The 19,833-nt window shown below is 38.3% G+C and overlaps 6 protein-coding genes across 6 annotated transcripts; 4 read left to right on the top strand and 2 right to left on the bottom strand.

The window, feature by feature from the left end:
- Nucleotides 1-2,613: 2,613 nt before the first annotated feature.
- On the top strand, nt 2,614-3,681 carry LOC116207042 (major allergen Pru ar 1-like). The gene is made up of 2 exons (XM_031539897.1): nt 2,614-2,925; nt 3,020-3,681. The coding sequence occupies exons 1-2, from the start codon at nt 2,742-2,744 to the stop codon at nt 3,316-3,318; spliced, it is 483 nt and encodes a 160-aa protein (XP_031395757.1). The 5' UTR covers nt 2,614-2,741; the 3' UTR covers nt 3,319-3,681.
- A 412-nt stretch (nt 3,682-4,093) lies between these two features.
- LOC116208888 (major strawberry allergen Fra a 1.06-like) lies at nt 4,094-5,098 on the bottom strand. Its single transcript, XM_031542454.1, has 2 exons — nt 4,836-5,098; nt 4,094-4,571 (listed from the first exon to the last, which is right to left on the bottom strand). Exons 1-2 carry the CDS (start codon nt 5,023-5,025, stop codon nt 4,273-4,275), a joined length of 489 nt encoding a protein of 162 aa, XP_031398314.1. The 5' UTR covers nt 5,026-5,098; the 3' UTR covers nt 4,094-4,272.
- A 776-nt stretch (nt 5,099-5,874) lies between these two features.
- Nucleotides 5,875-6,770, top strand: LOC116207196 (pathogenesis-related protein STH-21-like). Its single transcript, XM_031540083.1, has 2 exons — nt 5,875-6,155; nt 6,247-6,770. Exons 1-2 carry the CDS (start codon nt 5,972-5,974, stop codon nt 6,543-6,545), a joined length of 483 nt encoding a protein of 160 aa, XP_031395943.1. The 5' UTR covers nt 5,875-5,971; the 3' UTR covers nt 6,546-6,770.
- A 4,142-nt stretch (nt 6,771-10,912) lies between these two features.
- Nucleotides 10,913-11,624, bottom strand: LOC116208610 (pathogenesis-related protein STH-21-like). The gene is made up of 2 exons (XM_031542141.1): nt 11,368-11,624; nt 10,913-11,273 (listed from the first exon to the last, which is right to left on the bottom strand). The coding sequence occupies exons 1-2, from the start codon at nt 11,549-11,551 to the stop codon at nt 10,975-10,977; spliced, it is 483 nt and encodes a 160-aa protein (XP_031398001.1). The 5' UTR covers nt 11,552-11,624; the 3' UTR covers nt 10,913-10,974.
- Nucleotides 11,625-14,421: 2,797 nt separating this feature from the next.
- On the top strand, nt 14,422-15,334 carry LOC116207066 (major allergen Pru ar 1-like). Its single transcript, XM_031539927.1, has 2 exons — nt 14,422-14,793; nt 14,888-15,334. Exons 1-2 carry the CDS (start codon nt 14,610-14,612, stop codon nt 15,184-15,186), a joined length of 483 nt encoding a protein of 160 aa, XP_031395787.1. The 5' UTR covers nt 14,422-14,609; the 3' UTR covers nt 15,187-15,334.
- Nucleotides 15,335-17,571: 2,237 nt separating this feature from the next.
- On the top strand, nt 17,572-18,552 carry LOC116208598 (pathogenesis-related protein STH-21-like). Its single transcript, XM_031542127.1, has 2 exons — nt 17,572-17,849; nt 17,941-18,552. Exons 1-2 carry the CDS (start codon nt 17,666-17,668, stop codon nt 18,237-18,239), a joined length of 483 nt encoding a protein of 160 aa, XP_031397987.1. The 5' UTR covers nt 17,572-17,665; the 3' UTR covers nt 18,240-18,552.
- The last annotated feature ends 1,281 nt before the right edge of the window (nt 18,553-19,833 follow it).

Below are 19,833 nucleotides of genomic sequence, written 5' to 3'. Positions count from 1 at the left end.
AGTGAGAAAAGTCCATGCTTATGAATCTGAATGGATAAAAATGCTTGAATAATGGATCGTTTTACAGACTTGGATCATTTAATATGACGAATCTGTTGCATATCCCATCATATTAAACAATACATTACATTCCTGTATCTCAGCATCTCTAGTGGCAAATAAAACACCTTACTTTATGTTTCATTCATTTCATTCAAAAGATATGCTTAGAGCTGTTAATATAGATACTTGGACATATAGGCTAATAGTCAGCAATATAGCGTATAGGGAACTTTACGTTCAAATTTCTGTCAACTCTAAGTTTTCCGGGTCCAGATTGGATGGTGAACTCCGGAACTACAAATAAAAAATGGCCCTCGTAAAAGATGATATGCCAGCAAGCCAAAAAGAAACAAAAACAAAAAGGGAAATTACTTTGAGTTACTGCAAGTCAGTGATATGCTGACCACTATTGACCAATTGATTTGATCCGGATGTACGTAGTCTGGTCAGAAGTGTGATCTCTTAAAAAATTAACGTGAAAATCTCTTTGATTTTCTAATTATTGTTGGTCCACACTGATTTGGAATGATGTAGATATCAGAAATCGGATGATAATTGGTGACTTAATTCATCTAGAAGTAAGTACGTATGAGGGAAGAAGAAGAATAAGAAGAATAAACTAACGGAAAGGGCTAATTAGTTGTTGATTGCTCTAAACTTCTTTGAGCTTAAGAATTAGTAGGTAAACGCTCGTTGTTCTAAAAAACAAAAAAACAAAAAGAAAATGGCGGTTAAAGGATTTGAGTTACGATGATGAGCCGAAGGCCCTGGCACTGTGGTTGGTGTGGTGTTTGAACACGTCGAACTGAGGATTCCAATCGGGGGAGAGAGAGAACTTGAGAGGGAAGATGATGATGAACTATCGAAACCCATCATCCTCTTAATGAAAAAATTGAAACCATCAGATAATTATTCTGGCTTAATCTGCTAATCAGTGGACCTGGGAATATTATTAGCATATATATGGAAATTGGAAAAATAGTAACATAGCTAAAGTTTTACAAGCGTTTTATTTTATTTTATTTCTTTGGATCCGTAACTTTGCGAAGTTTTACAAGTTGTAGATAGCTGTGGCCCGCTTTGAATATAGATTACAACTAATTGTACGTTAGCAGTACAAAACGATGAAATTTCGCACCATCTTTGTCTAACAGAATGCGTCTAGCTTGTCATTATCTTGCCATCCATCTTCCTCGCGTTTTCTTTCCTTACATTTTTTTATTTTTTTGATTTTTTGATTTTTTGATTTATTGTTGGCTCGAACGTGGCAATATGACCCAAGAAGTATCGAAATGAACCGGTGAACCAGAAGAAGACAACTCTGCATCAGATGTTGATGAGGTGAAGAAGCCGAATGGCGTGGCTGAGGTGAAAAGGTCGCCAATTCATTTTTCTTTGGGTAGACTTTCCCCTTTTCTATTGTTGACGTGGAATGAGTATCACACGTGGCAGCTAAATTGACCCAGGTCAGCTATATCTAGTGGTTTTTTTAACAGCAATACTAAAACAGAAAATCACCTAAATGTAAATGACAAAAAAAGAAAAAAATTAAAAAAAAGACTAAAATAGAAAAAGAATTTCTATATTTATGCCCCGTCAAAATTTGTGATTTACACGTGTTGACAAGTTTGACCAAAGTTTTTGGGTGCGTGTTTGTGTTGATTGTTGTGAGGTCCACACTGATGTGGAAAAACGCAAAAAACTGAATTGGATGTTGATTGTTGACTTTATCTAGAAGAAGGATGGATCGAACCCGTAAGAAGAAGTACAAGGGAAGAAGAATAAAATAAAAAGGGATAAATTAGCTTTGTTCAGCTTTCTAATTATTTTTTAACTTTATTTCATTTATCTTCAATTCAATAACATAATTATTACTGTATCCTTTTTCTTCATTTTTTTAATCATTCAATTTTTAATACTAAATTCTCTCGATTATTTATTACTTTTTTTCACAATTTAATAATACAATCATTATTTTCTCTCGACTATTAATTACTTTTTCTCTTTTTTTCTTATAATTCAACAACACAATTATTACAAACCAATTAAAACTAAAACCCAACTCTACTCATCTCTAAAACCAAACACAATAATCCTTCAGATAAGTCTTGCTCAATCCACACCAACAATCAAGAAGCAAACAACTACACTGTTTGGATGAGAAACGGATACACAGTAGCGTCGAGAAGTTTTACATGATTCGAATAGCTATTACCAGCTTTGAATGTAAGCCACGACTAGTTGCACGTGAAGTCCGATTTGAAACGATGAAACCTTATAGCGACTTTGCCTATCATATGTCTTCTCTGTCATTTTCCCCTTCTTCTTCTTTTTTCTAAAATAGATCTAACGAATAAAATAATTATTTGAAGATTTATGATGTTAAAAGAAAGTCGGTGGTCGTTCTTAATGGAATTAGGATAAATTAATACCTTCTGACCATCTGGAAAAGCGCTGTGGGTCCACTTAGACATTGCTTTTGCTGATGAGTCCATCATGGAGTGCGATGAATTGAGAACACCAAAGTTTTAAGGGAAAAAGTTGCACTATATAAAACCCAACCAATTAAGCAATCTTCATCATCATCTGCACAATCTCCAAACTTAACTAAGCCTCGAGCACCAGCAAGCACTTCTTCTCCCACATCATATAATTTATCTCATTCACTTCTTCCTTTTCCTAAATCCGAGGAAAAAAAAATGGCCGTCACTTGCTTCACTCAGGAGTTCAAGACTGCGATTGCTCCATCCAGGATGTTCAGGGCTCTGATCCTTGACTCTCACAACCTCATCCCTAAGATAGCCCCTCAGGGTATTAAGAGCATCGAATTCATTCAAGGAGACGGTGGTGCTGGAAGCATCAAGCAGACCAACTTTGCTGATGGTTTGTAACATATTAAGAACTTTCTTCTTTTACTTCCTTTACATGATGTCATGGTTTATTCTCAGTAGTTTAATTTTCTTACCTTCTACAACAGGGGGTCACTTGAAGTGGTTGAAGCACAGGATTGATTCTATCAATGTAGAGAAGCTCATGTGCAAGTACACCTTTATCGAAAGTGACATTGCCTTTGACAAGATTGAGTCGGTGGTGTACGAGGTGAAGTTCGAAGCTTCCAGTGATGGTGGGTGTGTCTGCAAGATGACAAGTGAGTACCATGTGAAGGCCGGTTTGGAGCTGAAGGAGGAGGATATAAAGCAGGGCAAGGACAAGGCCATGGGACTCTACAAAGTTGTTGAGGAATACCTCAGGGCCAACCCCGAAGCCTGTGCCTAAATGAGCATTTCTTTTTAGTTTCTTCTGCTGGAGTTCATATGGTCTCTTCCCCTGTTTTCCTGCCTTAGCATTTGGAATTGGTTTATCTGAAAATCCATGCGTGTGAAAGGGCACAACGAAATAAAGAATATCATGATTTTGCAGCGTACTTTTTGGGTTCATGAGTCTTATATATGCTGCCCGTACTGATCCGAGGATAGACCAAGAAGCTGCGTACAAAATTCTGAGACAAATGTGAAACTCTTCACATTAGGTCGGCAAGGGCTCTCTTAATCAAGTTGGGTGAGATCTTTTGTGCATTTCACCTATTCTCTGTTTTTTTCCCCATTCCGATGAATAAAAGCATGGATTGTTACGGCCTCATCACAACAAGTGGTAGACCTGAATATTCACCGCCTCAAAGTATGTCCTTTTGTTACGATATCAAATGTTTGTTGTTTCCAAATAATGCAAATGAGCTGTTGCAAAGAAATTCTGAGTCGCATGGATTCTGCAATATATTGCAAGTTGAAAATAAACTAATGAACTCTGCGGGTGAACAAGAAGGTGGTTTTGTAAACAATCACTAATAGCAGAGATCTTTCATAAATATTTGATCTGAACTTCAAGAATGATGGAGTTTCTCGTGTCTGTTAACACCATTACCTATATTATCAGAGCATGTATGTAGTTCATTTCAGTGCGCACTTATGGCATGCCGAGTAATTTTACTAAGCCAAAAACATAAGCTTCACATTCAATGAAAATGATGCAATAGTGATCAGCATCCTCTCTGTAAAATGACAACAATACGTATTATTGACTTGTTATGCCCAAAACCTTCGAGACAAAGCCACATTCTAAAAAAATATTTAATAAGAACTCCCAAAAACAAAGTGTAAGATTAGAAAACTCAAGTAGACAATAGACAATCCACGATCCCTCAACATAACCAAATTCTGAGCCAAACTCAAGTTAAGCATAGGCTTCAGGATTGGCAAGGAGGTATTCCTCGACAACTTTGTAGAGACCCATGGCCCTGTCCTTTCCCTGCTTGATGTCCTCCTCCTTCAGCTCCACACCGGCCTTCACGTGGTACTCGCTGGTCATCTTGCAGACGCACCCACCGTCACTGGAAGTTTCAAACTTTACCTCGTATACCACCGACTCAATCTTTTCGAATGCAATATCACTCTCGATCAATGAGTACTTGCAGACAAGCTTCTCTGCATCAATAGCATCAGTCTTGTGCTTCAGCCACTTCAAGTGCCCACCTGGCCCCAGAAACATGCGGAAATTAAACAAGAGCTGGTTAGATTTCTCGTACTAAAATGAGGGAAAATACTTTTCCTCCAATTCGGAGGATACCGAATCCCTAATCAATATGGATTGCCCATCATTTGTTAGAAAATTGCAGCCATGCCACCGCGTCTTGTAGCACTAATATTCGGCAGATTAGGTCGGCACAAATAGCATTGCTCCTAAAATAATGAGCAACAGTACATTTGACAAAGGCCATCGTGTTGTTTGAACATTACCATTGGCAAAGTTGGTCTGCTTGATGCTTCCAACACCCCCATCTCCCTCAACAAACACAATGCTCTCGATGCCCTGTGGAGCAATTTTGGGGATGAGGTTGTGGGATTCGAGGATCAAACCCTTAAACATCCTCGATGGAGCGATGGAAGTGGTGAATTCCTGGGTAAAGCTGGTAATGGCCATTTTCATCACGAATCAGATGAAGAGGCGATTTTTTATGTTTGTGAAAATATATGAGGTTATTGCTTCAGTGCAAGTTTTTATGCAGATGGTGAAGATCACACTGGTTTTAATAGAAAAAATTAGCTTTTAATCTTTTCTGCTTCAGCTTCAATGATTTCATAGCTCTCCACAATTGACTTATATGATTTTCTTCCTTCGTCAGCTGTGTTCCTATATTTCTAGATGTTCATAATTAAGATATCTGCTGATCCTTACTGTCAATGGTCGATAAATATTTAGGTGCAAAGAACTCCATCTTGGACTCAATTAATTTATTACACATACATATTCGGCCTATCGCCATATAAATTTTTTTTTATTATCGCTTTCCAAGTGGACTGATCTAATTAAAAATTATTACAAAATAATGTGTGCCCGTACTATGCAGAAAAAAAGATATAGGTATAGACAAAAAAAATTATTGTCTCAGAATATAGACAAACTTTGTGATATAATATGTACAGAGAAGGTTCGCATTTGATCGTCTTGCTTGATCAATGTTATACATGAGCAACCAAGATAAATATCATCCGGACCCTTAAGATGAAACATTATTATTTATTTATTTTCAATAGGAAGATGAAACATTAATTTTAATTCTTATTGTCAGCCCAAAATTTAGCCGATGAAATATAAAATTTAAATAAGTATATAAACTTTCAAGAAAATGGCAAAGTGGGACACCTGGATGGAATCTTCAAAGCCGTCATCCACATGGCAAAGTCCACAATGGGCAGCTATGAGACTTCAATCATCTGAAAAGAGGATGACATTCAAGCATCAGGCAGAGCCTTATATATACAACCGAACTTTATGCATCATTTCACAACTCAAGCCCTTTCCTAGAACGAACACATCCTTTCTTTCTTCCCGATATATTAACAAATTCTTCTTGTTCCACCTAGCGGGAGATATGGCCGTCACTTGTTTTACCCAAGAGTTCACGACCCCTGTTGCTCCATCTAGGATGTTCAAGGCACTGATCCTAGACTCTCACAACCTCATCCCGAGAATTGCCCCTCAGGGTATCAAGAGCATCGAGTTTGTGGAGGGAGATGGTGCTGCTGGTAGCATCAAGCAAACCAACTTTGCCGATGGTTAGTAGCAATTACCTTCTATATGCTTCTTACTACCTGACTTGCCCAATCGGTGCAAGTATTCTCATATTGTTACCATGTTTCATGACAGGTGGACACTTGAAGTGGCTGAAGCACAGGATCAACGCAGTTGATGCAGAGAAGCTTGTATGCAATTACACTCTGATCGAGAGTGACATCGCATTCGACAAGATTGAGTCGGTGGTGTACGAGGTGAAGTTCGAAGCTTCTAGTGATGGTGGGTGTGTCTGCAAAATGACGAGCGAGTACCATGTCAAGGCAGGAGTGCAGCTGAAGGAGGAGGACATTAAGCAGGGCAAGGACAAGGCAATGGGACTCTACAAGGTTGTCGAGGAATACCTTGTCGCAAATCCCGAAGCTTATGCCTAAAAAGGCATTTTTCTAGCTTTTCGTTGCTCAAATTCGTGGTGTGGTTTTTTCCTCTAGTGTTTCTTATCCCCAGTTTGGACATTTTCGATATTTTGTACTCAACATAAATGTCTGGAAGAGCCAGTGAAATAAGAAAATATCTTGATCTCTGCACCACTCCATCCTAATACTGCTCCAAAGAACCAGGCATTTCTAATATTTACTGTCCAAGTGCTGGCATGTAAATTATACACGTATCCAAGTGTTACCTCGGATTTCTGTTTATGAACCTTTCTGTTCCCATGGAAGCATAAATAAAAATCGAATTTTTTTAGATGAGACAAGTTATTTGAATCCTCGGTTTATGCACTTCTCCATTCTCTTGCCATCAGTTCAGGTGATATGATATGATGATATCTGTCAAAATACAAAAACAGGTGCATAGTTTAACGCGAGGGAAGTCCATATTAATGAACCCGGATGGATGGATGTGCTAGAGGAATGGATCACATTACAAACTTGGATCATTTTATGGGGCGATTTCAATGCATATCCCATGGTACTGCACAATACATTTCACTCCTCAATCTTTTGAATAGGGCAGCAGCATCTCAATAACATAAGCTGACAGGAAATCAATCATCGTCATCAATATGGTGAAAAGATTAGAGTTATTTTCTGCCACGCCCAATTTCAAACATTGATTTTCGAGTGTGATCAGCTGCAAACTCAAAATTTTCGTTATGATTCTTGAAGCTCTGTTCAATCAATCTGTAAGAATTTGGGTGAGGCCACGGATGAACTTTAAGGAGTTTGCAGGAGCTCAAGCTCAGATCTGATCTCTCTCTCTCTCTCTCTCTCTCTCTCTCGGAGACTGCCAGCCACCACCGGGGTCGCCAGCGACTGTTATTTCCTCGTGTGACCTCGTGGTGGTGTACGGTGGGAAGTAAGCAACGTAGAGTGCGCCGACTTTTTTTAATATATTTTTTTTCTTTAAAATTGATTATCATTTTTTCGTTTTTAAATTTTTTTTATTGGGATCACATGCGGGTCTTGTGGCTTCCCCGTTAAGTTTAACGGAAATTCTAACGGTGGGGTGTGGATTTTCCTTTCACAATAGTTGAGGGGGCAAATGTGCTGAAAAATTAGCTTCGGGGCAAAAGTGCCCTGCCTCCATAGTTTAGGGGCCCATAAGGTACTTTCCCAAATTTTACACCAAATTAATTCAATGGTCTGGTCGATTAATCTATACAAGCCAAAACATTCCTTGCTGGTGTCACTTTTTATTTCCCCAAATACCCATAATATATTCATCTAATTAATTACAATCACTATATTTTTCATAATTTAATAATTCTATCAAATAACTTCCAAGTCCACTCTTTCACTTTCTCTCTACCTCCGACTCTTTGTATTTTTCTCACCTATGCCCCTTCTTGTTGTCCTTTTTTTACTAATCATTTCTCTGTTTTTTTTTTGCCCATGCGTAGCGCGGAAGCGTTTGCCTAATGTTTTCATAAAACAATATCTCAGGCCAAAAGAATTTAGTAATTCAATAGATAAAAATACTTTCATGCAAGTGTTTAAAAGATAAAACAATATTTTCATAATCAAACCATTTAAAGGATATTTCCAAGTGAAATCGATTTGATATTTTTTCGGTGTGTAAATCGATTTGATATTTCAGTTGTGTAGATTTATTTTGGCTGATACTAAAAGTCAAATTCAAAAGATAAACCAACTAAAATCAAGTGAAAATATAGCTTTCAAACATCTATATATATAATATATAATTGCTAGGACATTCATCATTCTTTGCCATTTGTGCAAAATCTATAAATGGAGGTCTCTCTCATTCAACGACTCTGGAATGCCACATTTAATTCATTTCTATAACTTATTATTATTATTATTATTAAGCCAAATGGGATAATTGCTAGGAAATTTATCATCATCATCATTATCATCATTATTATTAAGCCAAATGGGATATACATAGTTATAGTTAAGCCTGGTCATAGCTAGTCTCTCGATTCCCTTTATCTTTTTAAATCCAACAAATGAATTGTTGTGACAAGATGCCAATAACACGAGATGAAATAACACAGAAAAATAAATCGAACATTGGATATACATGGTAAAATCTTCAATGGGGAAACGTTCATGGACAGAGCAGGAGAATCCACTAGCTCAATAAAAACGAAATTACAGCCTTAGAGATGTCTCTCAATCCCAACCCCATTATAAAATTCAATTCCGATAAGAGTCTAATCCGATCTCTCAATTCTCTCCATCTTCTCACTCTAAATCGAGATTCCAATAAGATAATCCATAGAATTTTTCAAAAAGATCACACCATCATCGTACCCATGATTCCAAACTCTCTCTTGCCAGCCCTTAAGGCCCAATGTTTCGCGGCATCGAGGCACCTTTCACAACTCATACAAGACCCTATATATAGATTTACAAGAGAATATATCCTAAATCTCTAGAGATGTCCTAATATTTCTCCTAGAATATTTTCTAGTATATTTCTTCTTATGAGGTTGCAAGAAATTACCGAAAATATAGAAAACAATATTTTCCCCCAATTTCTTTCTGGCTCTGAGGCTTAAAGTTTACGCAATCCGAGCAAAATGCAAGACAATCTCCAATAAATCTTCACCTTGACTTACATTAAGCCAAGCATTGCAACAGTCCATCTTAACTCACCTACTCAGTCATAGCCCTCACTGAACTCCACCTCGTCCAGCACGATCGCTCCGCTCCAGTCCAAACCACCCTTCGACTTCTTCGAGGTGCCAAGTTTCCTTAGCTTTCATGTGGTGCACCCTCCAAAGTTGAACATTTTGTTCAAGTCGAATTCCCAACTTTAGTAGTCCGTGAGATCACTAACTCTGCAAGCCCGAAACGTCTCCTCGATCGCATCTGCTCACTCTGCCTGCCATATGCACACACACGATTCTGTAGAGATTTGGCCTCCATTCAGATCCTCCCGACTGAATATCCTTTATGCCAGGTTGAGTATCCGGAGCTTTCTCCCAAGCTCCACCTTTTCCACCGTTGTCTAGGCCAAGTCAGTCAGGCCTTCTCCTTCTAGCACTCCGTTCAACTCTATCTGCCATCATCCATTGCCACTCGATCCATCGACCTTCTCAACCTCGAATCTCGCAGCTGACATCTTCAGGATCCAATCTAGCTCCTAGCTTTGATACAAATTGTTGCGACAAGACAAGGCCATGAGACTCTACAAGGTTGTCAAGGATTATCTCCTGGCCTACCCCGAGGTCTATGCTTAAACAAGTGTGCTCTCAAGTCTTCATAACAGGCACTCTTTGTATTGTCTACTATCGTGTTCAGATTTTCTTGTTTTGCATTTCATAGTTTTTTTTCTCATCCAGATTATGGCCTTGCCATGAAGGATTCGGAAAACGCGCTAATAAAACGTAATATTGTCACTTTACAACATTGTTAAATCTTTTTCTTTGGCATCTTGAAATTAGATCGATTATTTACTTCATCTTCTAGATTGAAGAATTATTTCGCAAAATATATGTTTCCGTGATATTATTAGGTATCTCACAAGTGCTTGCACAAGAGGACTACCTTTTTGGATATGATAAGCAATTTGCTTAAAATATTCGAGAAACTCCCCAATGATATTTGTTATCTGGCAGTTATCCGACAGCAGATGCCATATATTGTTTTAGTTTGACTCCGCCAAGTGTTCCCTTTCAGGAGCTTCCTGTCCAAACATAAGTATAATCATTCCTTCTTAAGTCACTTTCAGGATAAAATACAAACAGACATATCTAATGGAAAAAGACGGTAGAGGTTTTCTGTAGATTCTGATTCGAACTATTTTTTAATTCTTGTATTTGTTCTGACTAGTGACTTCCGAGGATAAAGTCAACAAGCAAAATTTAAAAATTTAAGACTTTCTAACGGCAGAACTTCCCCAACAAAAGCGTAGTCAAAATGACAGCAGCCGGCTGAATCTCTGTTCGTGTTCAGTTGAAAGAATTATTTCTTTCTTGCTGCGTATTTGTTGGTAAATTAATTATGCTCAAATCAAAAATTGTCCTATCTTGAAACTGATTAGCTCTCTTTTGGGGCTCTGGCTAATCTGAAACTGATCACGAGGAAATAGGAACTTACGCAGACCATATCACTTGTCCTGGAATTTCAGTATATTATCATTGAGATTTTTGCAGTATGTTTTGCAATTCACAGTATAGTCAAGTAAATAACATTTCTGGTAGGGGATCGCCTGAATCACAATACTCTTTGTTTTGTTGGCTCCTTGACACATATCTCGTTCTTTGATAAGTCACAAATCTCGGGAAGATCCACGGGAGTAAAAAATGGAAAAAGCAAAAGGAAAAAAGAGAGAAAAACCATAAATTCCACAATATGAACTCAAGCGGAGGAGACTATAAAGCAATGCTCATTAGGCATAGATTTTGGGGTTGGCAAGAAGGTATTCCTCAACTACTTTGTAGAGCCCCATCGCCTTGTCCTTGCCCTGCTTGATGTCCTCCTCCTTCAGCTCTGCACCTGCCTTTACATGGTACTCGCTCGTCATCTTGCACACACACCCACCATCACCTGAAGCTTCGAACTTCACCTCATACACCACCGACTCGATCTTGTCAAATACGATGTCGCTCTCAATTAAAGTGTACTTGCACACGAGCCTTTCAGCGTCAATGGCATCGATCCTGTGCTTCAACCACTTTAAATGGCCACCTATTGCAAAGAGCAGTTGAATCAGAACACTCCTAAAATTGAGCAATCAAGCACCAAAAGAGCAGGGGAGATAAATGAAATAAATGCGACTAACCATCGGCAAAGTTGGTCTGCTTGATGCTTCCAGCGCCGCCGTCTCCCTCAACAAACTCGATGCTCTTGATACCCTGAGGGGCGATTTTGGGGATGAGGTTGTGAGAGTCTAGGATCAGTGCCTTGAACATCCTCGACGGAGCATTCCTAGTCGTAAACTCCTGGGTGAAGCAGGTGACGGCCATTTTGTCTCTTATGAGTGAAAGTTGTGGATCCGAAGAGTTTTGTTAGAAAAGAAGGCTAATCGGTGATCTCGTGCTTAAGATCCGAATGAATGCCGAGGTGCTGAGATTACTTGGACTTATATAGATGCGAAACACTGCACTGTCTCTATGCAATTTCTATCGCAGCACCCCATAATGGACTGATCAGTGATACTCTTCATTCAATGTAGTTCTGGTCTTTCATGGACCCACTTCATTTCTCTAGATGATCATCAAATAGAAACTATCCTTTGCTTCTCCGTCAATGACCATATAGTTTCCTTTTTCTGTTTAATTTTCCTACTTCGGTGAACGGTGTCGAGAATCCAAATACTAATAGCAGGACTTACACAATTTATTTTTTTCGATGTGAACCCTGGTATCCGGAAATCCAATTGAGGCTCGACTAATCCGGTCAAATCTGGACGGCCCACTAAGGAGTAAGACTCTCCCAGTGTGAATTTTATGTATTCATAGAGACCTTGCTTAAGCGGAAGAAGCCTAACCGCTTGAACCAGGGGCGGAGCCAGAAATAATATTCAAGAGGGGGCAAATTAAAAGTTTTGAGACAAAAGTCAAGTAATAAAATAATTTAGGGGGGCATTGATTTTTTTTAGGGGCAAAAGTTGAAATTTTTACAAATCTGTATGTGAATTCTTCAACAAATGAAACCTCCCCAGAGCCTTAATGACTCCGCCCCTGGCTTGAACTAACCATGTTGGTGCGTACACGGTTTATTTGATGTGCAAACAATTCTCCAGAATCATTATCTGGTCCTAACATTTCCTTTTTTATTGGGATTCGACGTAGCATCTATCTCAATAAGAACATGCATAAGCTCCAATTTCAAGCACAAAGGATCGACAATGACAAACCCAATAAAAGGTATGAAAAGCATTTATCATATATTTCCTCAGTAGAATAAATAAAAAAGACAGAAATCCGGTTGTCTTGATATCAATTTGTTTTTCTGCAGGCCAACTCCAATCTGATGAATCAGCTCTTAGCCGTCACATACCGTGTTCCACCTACGTCTATTTTAGTCAATTCCACATTGGGGGCATTGTCATAATTTTAATTTTGACATAGTAAGGCCAATAAAAAAGAGCCATAAAACGAAAATTCCTGGACTAATACTGGAAGACACAACTGCTTGATTTAATATGACGAATCTGTTGCATATCCCGTCATAATAAACAATATATTACATTCCCTGTATCTCAGCATTTCTAGTGGCAAATAAAATACCTTACTTTATGTTTCATTCATTTCATCTAAAAGATATGCTTAGAGCTGCTAATATATATACTTGGACATATAGGCCAATAGTCACAAATATAGCGGTTAAGGAACTTTACGTTCAAATTTCTGTCAACTTTAAGCTTTCCGGGTCCAGATTGGATGGTGAAATCTGGAACTACATTATTTATTTATTATTTTATTTTTTTGTAGAGTGAGGAAGAGGAAACAGCAAATGAAGATGTTTTAAGTTGGACCTATGCTTGTCCCCAACCTCATTAGGCTTAGTTGGACCAGGCCCTGTGCTGTTTGGACCTAAAGTCTTAATCCTGGGCCCAGTCTATATCAAGTTATATTGGTTTTCATCATTGGAGATGATGATGAACTATCGAAACCCATCATCCTCTTAACGGGAAAATTGAAACCATCAGATAATTATTCTGGCTTAATCTGCGAAATCAGTGGACCCGGGAACATTATTAGCATATATGTGGAAATTGGAAAAATAGTAACATAGCTAAAGTTTTACAAGTTTTTATTTTATTTTATTTTATTTCTTTGGATCGGTAACTTTGCGAAGTTTTACAAGTTGCAGATAGCTGTGGCCTGCTTTGAATATAGATTACAACTAATTGTACGTTAGCTGTACAAAACGATGAAACTTCACACCATCTTTGTCTAACAGAATGCGTCTAGCTTGTCATTTTCTTCTAATTCTTCTAATTGCAAGTACACTCTTATCCAAAACACATCAAGCCTGGTGACCCCGCACCAACATTTTAAAGGAAAAATTTTTTCTTTGATTATTAGCTATGTGAATCCACACTGATGTGGAAAGACGCAAAAAACTGAATTGGATGTTGATTTTTGACTTTATCTAGAAGAATGAAGGATCAAACCCGTGAGAAGAAGTATAAGGGAAGAAGAATAAAATAAAAAGGGATGATTTAATTATTCAGCAGTCCATTGTGGGTTGCTATTAGCATCGATAGGATCGTTCTTCACTCAGAACCAAGAAATTCAATTCTTGGTATCTACATATAGGCTCATATTGATCTCAATAAGGTGAAATGATTCGAGTTATGTTCGTTTTTTCAGCTTTGAAAAGATGATAACCTATCGAAAGCCATCCCCTCAAAATGAGAAAATTTAATCCTTCGGATAAGTCTTGCTCAATCCACAACAAATAACGGAGCTATAAACTTTAGATAATGACCAACGGTTAGAAACAATCAAGAAGCAAACAATTACACTGTTCGGATGAGAAACGGATAAGCAGTAGCGTCGAGAAGTTTTACATGATGCAAATAGCTATTACCGGCTTCGAATGTAAGTCACAACTAGTTGCACGTGAAATCTGATTTCAAATGATGAAACTCTATAGCTACTTTGCCTATCACATGTCTTGTTTGTCATTTTCTCCAGATTTCTTTTTTATTAAAATAGATCTAACGAATAAAATAATTATATGGAGATTTCTGATGTTAAAAGAAAATCGATGGTCGTTCTTAATGGAATTAGGATAAATTAATACCTTCTGACCATCTGGAATAGAGCTGTGGTTCCATTTAGACATTGCTTTGCTGACTAGTCCATCATGGAGTGCCATGAAATGAGAACGCCAAAGTTTTAAGGGAAAAAAGTTGCACTATATAAAACCCAACCAATTAAGCAATCTTCATCATCATCTGCACGATCTCCAAACTTAACTGAGCCTCGAGCACCAGCAAGCACTTCTTCTCCCACATCATATAATTTATCTCATTCACTTCTTCCTTTTCCTAAATCCGGGGAAAAAAAAATGGCCGTCACTTGCTTCACTCAGGAGTTCAAGACTGCGATTGCTCCATCCAGGATGTTCAGGGCGCTGATCCTCGACTCTCACAACCTCATCCCTAAGATAGCCCCTCAGGGTATTAAGAGCATCGAATTCATTCAAGGAGACGGTGGTGCCGGAAGCATCAAGCAGACTAACTTTGCTGATGGTTTGTAACATATTAAGAACTTTCTTCTTTTACTTCCTTTACATTATGTCATGGTTTATTAACAGTAGTTTAATTTTCTTACCTTCTACAACAGGTGGTCACTTGAAGTGGTTGAAGCACAGGATAGATTCTATCGATGTAGAGAAGCTCGTGTGCAAGTACACCTTTATCGAGAGTGACATTGCCTTTGACAAGATTGAGTCGGTGGTGTACGAGGTGAAGTTCGAAGCTTCCAGCGATGGTGGGTGTGTCTGCAAGATGACGAGTGAGTACCATGTGAAGGCCGGTTTGGAGCTGAAGGAGGAGGATATAAAGCAGGGCAAGGACAAGGCCATGGGACTCTACAAAGTTGTTGAGGAATACCTCACGGCCAACCCCGAAGCCTATGCCTAAATGAGCATTTCTTTTTAGTTTCTTCTGCTGGAGTTCATGTGGTCTCTTCCCCTTTTTTCCTGCCTTAGCATTTGGAATTGGTTTCTCTGAAAATCCATGCGTGTGAAAGGGCACAACGAAATAAAGAATATTGTGATTTTGCAGCGTACTTTTTGGGTTCATGAGTCTTATATATGCTGCCCGTACTGACCCGAAACAGACCAAGAAGCTGCGCACAAAATTCTGAGACAAATGTGAAACTCTTCGCATTAAGTCGTATGCAAGGGCTTTCTTAATCAAGTTGGGTGAGAATAATGCAAATGAGCTGTATATCCTTTTGTTATGGCCTCATCACAATAATGCAAATGAGCTGTATATCCTTTTGTATATCCTTTTGAAGTAATCTGAACTTCAAGAATGATGGAGTTTATCGTGTCTGTTAACAACATTACTTATCTTATCAGAGCATGTATGTAGTTCATTTCAGTGCGCACTTATCGCATGCCGAGTAATTTTACTAAGCCAAAAACATATGTTTCACATTCAATGAAAATGATCCAATAGTGATCAGCATCCTCTCTGTAAAATGACAACAATACGTTTTATTGATGTGTTGTGCCCAAAACCTTCGAGACAAGCATTCTAAAAGAATAATAATTAAGAACTCCCAAAAACAAAGTGAGCCTTGTTTGGATTCAAAAAAAATTTTTAACTCAACGCCACTCAACTCTACTTATCCTCAATTCAACAACATAAAGTAGACAATACACTCAAGTAGACAATAGACAATCCACGATCTCTCAAGATCACCAAATTCTGAGCCAAACTCAAGTTAAGCATAGGATTCAGGATTGGCAAGGAGGTATTCCTCAACAACTTTGTAGAGACACATGGCCTTGTCCTTTCCCTGCTTGATGTCCTCCTTCAGTTCCGCACCGGCCTTCACGCGGTACTCACTGTTCATCTTGAGATGCACCCACCATCACTGGAAGTTTCGAACTTTACCTCGTATACCACCGACTCAATCTTTTTGAATGCACTATCACTCTCGATCAATGTGTACTTGCAGACAAGCTTCTCTGCATCAATAGCATCAATCTTGTGCTTCAGCCACTTCAAGTGCCCACCTGGCACCAAAAACATGCGGAAATTAAACAAGAGCTGGTTGATTTCTCATACTAAAATAACGGAAAATACTTTTCCTTCAATTCGGAGGATACCGAATCCCTAATCAATATGGATTGCCCATCATTTGTTAGAAAATTGCAGCCATGCCACCGCGTCTTGTAGCACTAATATTCGGCAGATTAGGCCGACACAAATAGGATTGCTCCTAAAATAATGAGCAACACTACATTTGACAAATGCCATCATGTTGTTTGAACATTACCATTAGCAAAATTGGTCTGCTTGATGCTTCCAACACCCCCATCACTCTCAACAAACACAATGCTCTCGATGCCCTTTGGAGCAATTTTGGGGATGAGGTTGTGGGAGTCGACAAAGCCTTAAACATCCTCGATGGAGCGATGGAAGTGGTGAATTCCTAGGTAAAGCTGGTAATGGCCATTTTCGTCTTGAATCGGATGAAGAGGCGAATTTTCTATGTTTGTGAAAGAATATGAGGTTACTGCTCCACTGCAAGTTTTTATGCTCCAAGCCTGTGCTTATGTGTTTTAATCTTTTCTACTTCAACTTCAATGATTTCATAGCTCTCCACAGTTGACTTTATATGATTTTCTTCCTTCACCAGCTGTGTTCTTATTTTTCTAGATGTTCATAATTAAGATATCTGCTGATCCTTACTGTCAATGGTCGATAATTTGTTTAGGCGCTAAGAACTCCATGTTGGACTCAATTAATTTATGACACATACATACTCGGCCCATTGCCATATAAAATTTTTTATTTTATCGATTTCCAAGTGGACTGATCTAATTAAAAATTATTACAAAATAATGTATGTCTTTACTATGCAGGAACAAAAAAGATATTGGTATAGACAAAAAAAATATCGTCTTAGAATAGAGACAACCTTTGTGATATAATACGTATAAAGAGGGTTCGCATTTGATCGTTCTGTTTGATCAATGTTACATACATGAGCAACCAAGATAAATATCATCTAGACCCTTCAGATGAAACATTTTTTTTTTCAGTAGGAAGTTGAAACATTAATTTTAATTCTTATTGTCAACACAGAATGTAGCCGATGAAATATAAAATTTAAATAAGTATATAAACTTTCATGAAAATGGCAAAATGGGACACCCGGATGGAATCTTCAAAGGCGTCGTCCACATGACAAAGTCCACAATGGACAGCCATGAGACTCCAATCATCTGAAAAGAGGATGACATTCAAACATCAGGCAGAGCCTTATATATACAACCGAACTTTATGCATCATTTCACAACTCAAGCCCTTTCCTAGAGCGAACACATCCTTTCTTTCTTCCCGATATATTAACAAATTCTTCGTTTTCCACCTAGCGGGAGATATGGCCATCACTTGTTTTACCCAAGAGTTCACGACCCCTGTTGCTCCATCTAGGATGTTCAAGGCACTGATCCTAGACTCTCACAACCTCATCCCGAGAATTGCCCCTCAGGGTATCAAGAGCATTGAGTTTGTGGAGGGAGATGGTGCTGCTGGTAGCATCAAGCAAACCAACTTTGCTGATGGTTAGTAGCAATTACCTTCTATATGTTTCTTACTACCTGACTTGCCCAATCGGTGCAAGTATTCTCACTTTGCTACTACCTTTTATGACAGGTGGACATTTGAAATGGCTGAAGCACAGGATCAACGCAGTTGATGCAGAGAAGCTTGTGTGCAATTACACTCTGATCGAGAGTGACATCGCATTCGACAAGATTGAGTCGGTGGTGTACGAGGTGATGTTCGAAGCTTCTAGTGATGGTGGATGTGTCTGCAAAATGACAAGCGAGTACCATGTCAAGGCAGGCGTGGAGCTGAAGGAGGAGGACATTAAGCAGGGCAAGGACAAGGCGATGGGACTCTACAAGGTTGTCGAGGAATACCTTGTCGCCAATCCCGAAGCCTATGCCTAAAAAGGCATTTTTCTAGCTTTTCATTTCTTGAATTCGTGGTGTGATTCTTTCCTCTGTTGTTTCTTATCCCCTGTTTGGAAGTTTTCCATATTTTTTACGGGGCATAAATGTCTCGAAGAGCCAGTAAAATAAGAAATCATCTTGATCTCAGCACCACTCCATCCTAATACTGCTCCAAAGAACCAGGCATTTCTAATTTTTACTGTACGAGTGCTGGCATGTAAATTATACACGTATCCAAGTGTTACCACGGATCTCTGTTTATGAACCTTTCTGTTCCCAAGCAAGCATAAATAAAAATCGAATTTTTTTAGATGAGGGAAGTTATTTGAATCCTCGGTTTATGCACTTCTCCATTCTCTTGCCATCAGTTCAGGTGATATGATGCGATGATATCTGTCAAAATACAAAAACAGGTGCATAGCGTAATGCGAGGGAAGTCCACATTAATGAACACGGATGGATGAATGTGCTTGAGGAATGGATCACATTACAAACTCAGATCATTCTATGTGGTGATTTCAATGCATGTCCCATCTTACAGCACAATACATTACACTCCTCAATCTTTTGAACAGGGCAGCAGCATCTCAATAACATAAGCTGACAGGAAATCAATCGTCGACATCATTGATAGATAAAAGTATTTATCGGCTAAAACATAAAGAGAAACAAGGAAACAAGAGAGAGGAGCTTTCATTCATCTTTTCTAACTGGCTAATTGCCGTAAATATAGTATTTGAGGGACTCTAGGTACATATTTTCATGGATAATATGCTATCCAGGTCCAGATCTAACGGTGGAGCTCTGGATATATCTAGCTATATATATCAAGAAATTCCCAATCGAATAATAAATTTACCAGCTTGATATAGGAGCCAGCAAAAAAAAAAAATTACTTTCAGTTACTGCAAGTCGTAGAGATATGGAACTATCGTTGACCATTTTCTTATAAAGTTTTTATTGTTTTCTATTTTATTATTTTTCTAATGTTTTATTTAATTTTATTATTTTATTAATGATCTGGTGTGCTTTGATTGGAACCATGTGGCAAAGTGACACATGGTGTGCCAAATCAGTAACTAATGGTAAAATTAGTGGACGTTTGATGGAATGCACGAAACTAAACATTCTTATCGGTTACGTTTTTTTTTTTTTTTCATTTTGTATCAAATGGTTACATTACCAATACTCTTGTACCGTAGGGGCATTTTCCCCTAACCATGATGACTCAGAATATTGATGTCAAATCACTCATTAGGTGTCGGACCCACATTGTTGCATTTCTAGATGTTTATAAACAAGACATGGATATCAATATCATGCTTCCAGTCAATGATCAACGATCTGTTTTAGGTGCAAAGAACTCTTTAATTACTCCATATTGGACTTGAATTATTAAATACATCAATCTGGTCAGGATTCGACCATTGGGGGTATAAATTGATCAATGTGCCACATTCTCTCATAAGAACACAACAAACGATATACATACATCTTATACATGTGGACCTTTGAGAGGAGACATTTTTATTTTGGTTTTATCAGCTTAGAATTAAGCCTAAGAGATATCAAAATTAAGTGATTTAAGACC

Source organism: Punica granatum, chromosome 5, assembly GCF_007655135.1.
Source record: "Punica granatum isolate Tunisia-2019 chromosome 5, ASM765513v2, whole genome shotgun sequence".
In the NCBI taxonomy this organism is placed as follows: domain Eukaryota; kingdom Viridiplantae; phylum Streptophyta; class Magnoliopsida; order Myrtales; family Lythraceae; genus Punica; species Punica granatum.
This window is presented reverse-complemented; position numbering and strand designations above follow the sequence as displayed.

Bases quoted from the DNA above. Each gene is read 5' to 3' on its own strand.
- LOC116207042 (XM_031539897.1), top strand. From the start codon at position 2,742: ATGGCCGTCACTTGCTTCACTCAGGAGTTCAAGACTGCGATTGCTCCA. The intron at 2,926-3,019 runs GTTTGTAACATA...CTTCTACAACAG, and splicing joins GCAGACCAACTTTGCTGATG to GGGGTCACTTGAAGTGGTTG.
- LOC116208888 (XM_031542454.1), bottom strand. From the start codon at position 5,025: ATGAAAATGGCCATTACCAGCTTTACCCAGGAATTCACCACTTCCATC. The intron at 4,572-4,835 runs GTAATGTTCAAA...TTCTGGGGCCAG, and splicing joins GCAGACCAACTTTGCCAATG to GTGGGCACTTGAAGTGGCTG.
- LOC116207196 (XM_031540083.1), top strand. From the start codon at position 5,972: ATGGCCGTCACTTGTTTTACCCAAGAGTTCACGACCCCTGTTGCTCCA. The intron at 6,156-6,246 runs GTTAGTAGCAAT...GTTTCATGACAG, and splicing joins GCAAACCAACTTTGCCGATG to GTGGACACTTGAAGTGGCTG.
- LOC116208610 (XM_031542141.1), bottom strand. From the start codon at position 11,551: ATGGCCGTCACCTGCTTCACCCAGGAGTTTACGACTAGGAATGCTCCG. The intron at 11,274-11,367 runs GTTAGTCGCATT...TCTTTGCAATAG, and splicing joins GCAGACCAACTTTGCCGATG to GTGGCCATTTAAAGTGGTTG.
- LOC116207066 (XM_031539927.1), top strand. From the start codon at position 14,610: ATGGCCGTCACTTGCTTCACTCAGGAGTTCAAGACTGCGATTGCTCCA. The intron at 14,794-14,887 runs GTTTGTAACATA...CTTCTACAACAG, and splicing joins GCAGACTAACTTTGCTGATG to GTGGTCACTTGAAGTGGTTG.
- LOC116208598 (XM_031542127.1), top strand. From the start codon at position 17,666: ATGGCCATCACTTGTTTTACCCAAGAGTTCACGACCCCTGTTGCTCCA. The intron at 17,850-17,940 runs GTTAGTAGCAAT...CTTTTATGACAG, and splicing joins GCAAACCAACTTTGCTGATG to GTGGACATTTGAAATGGCTG.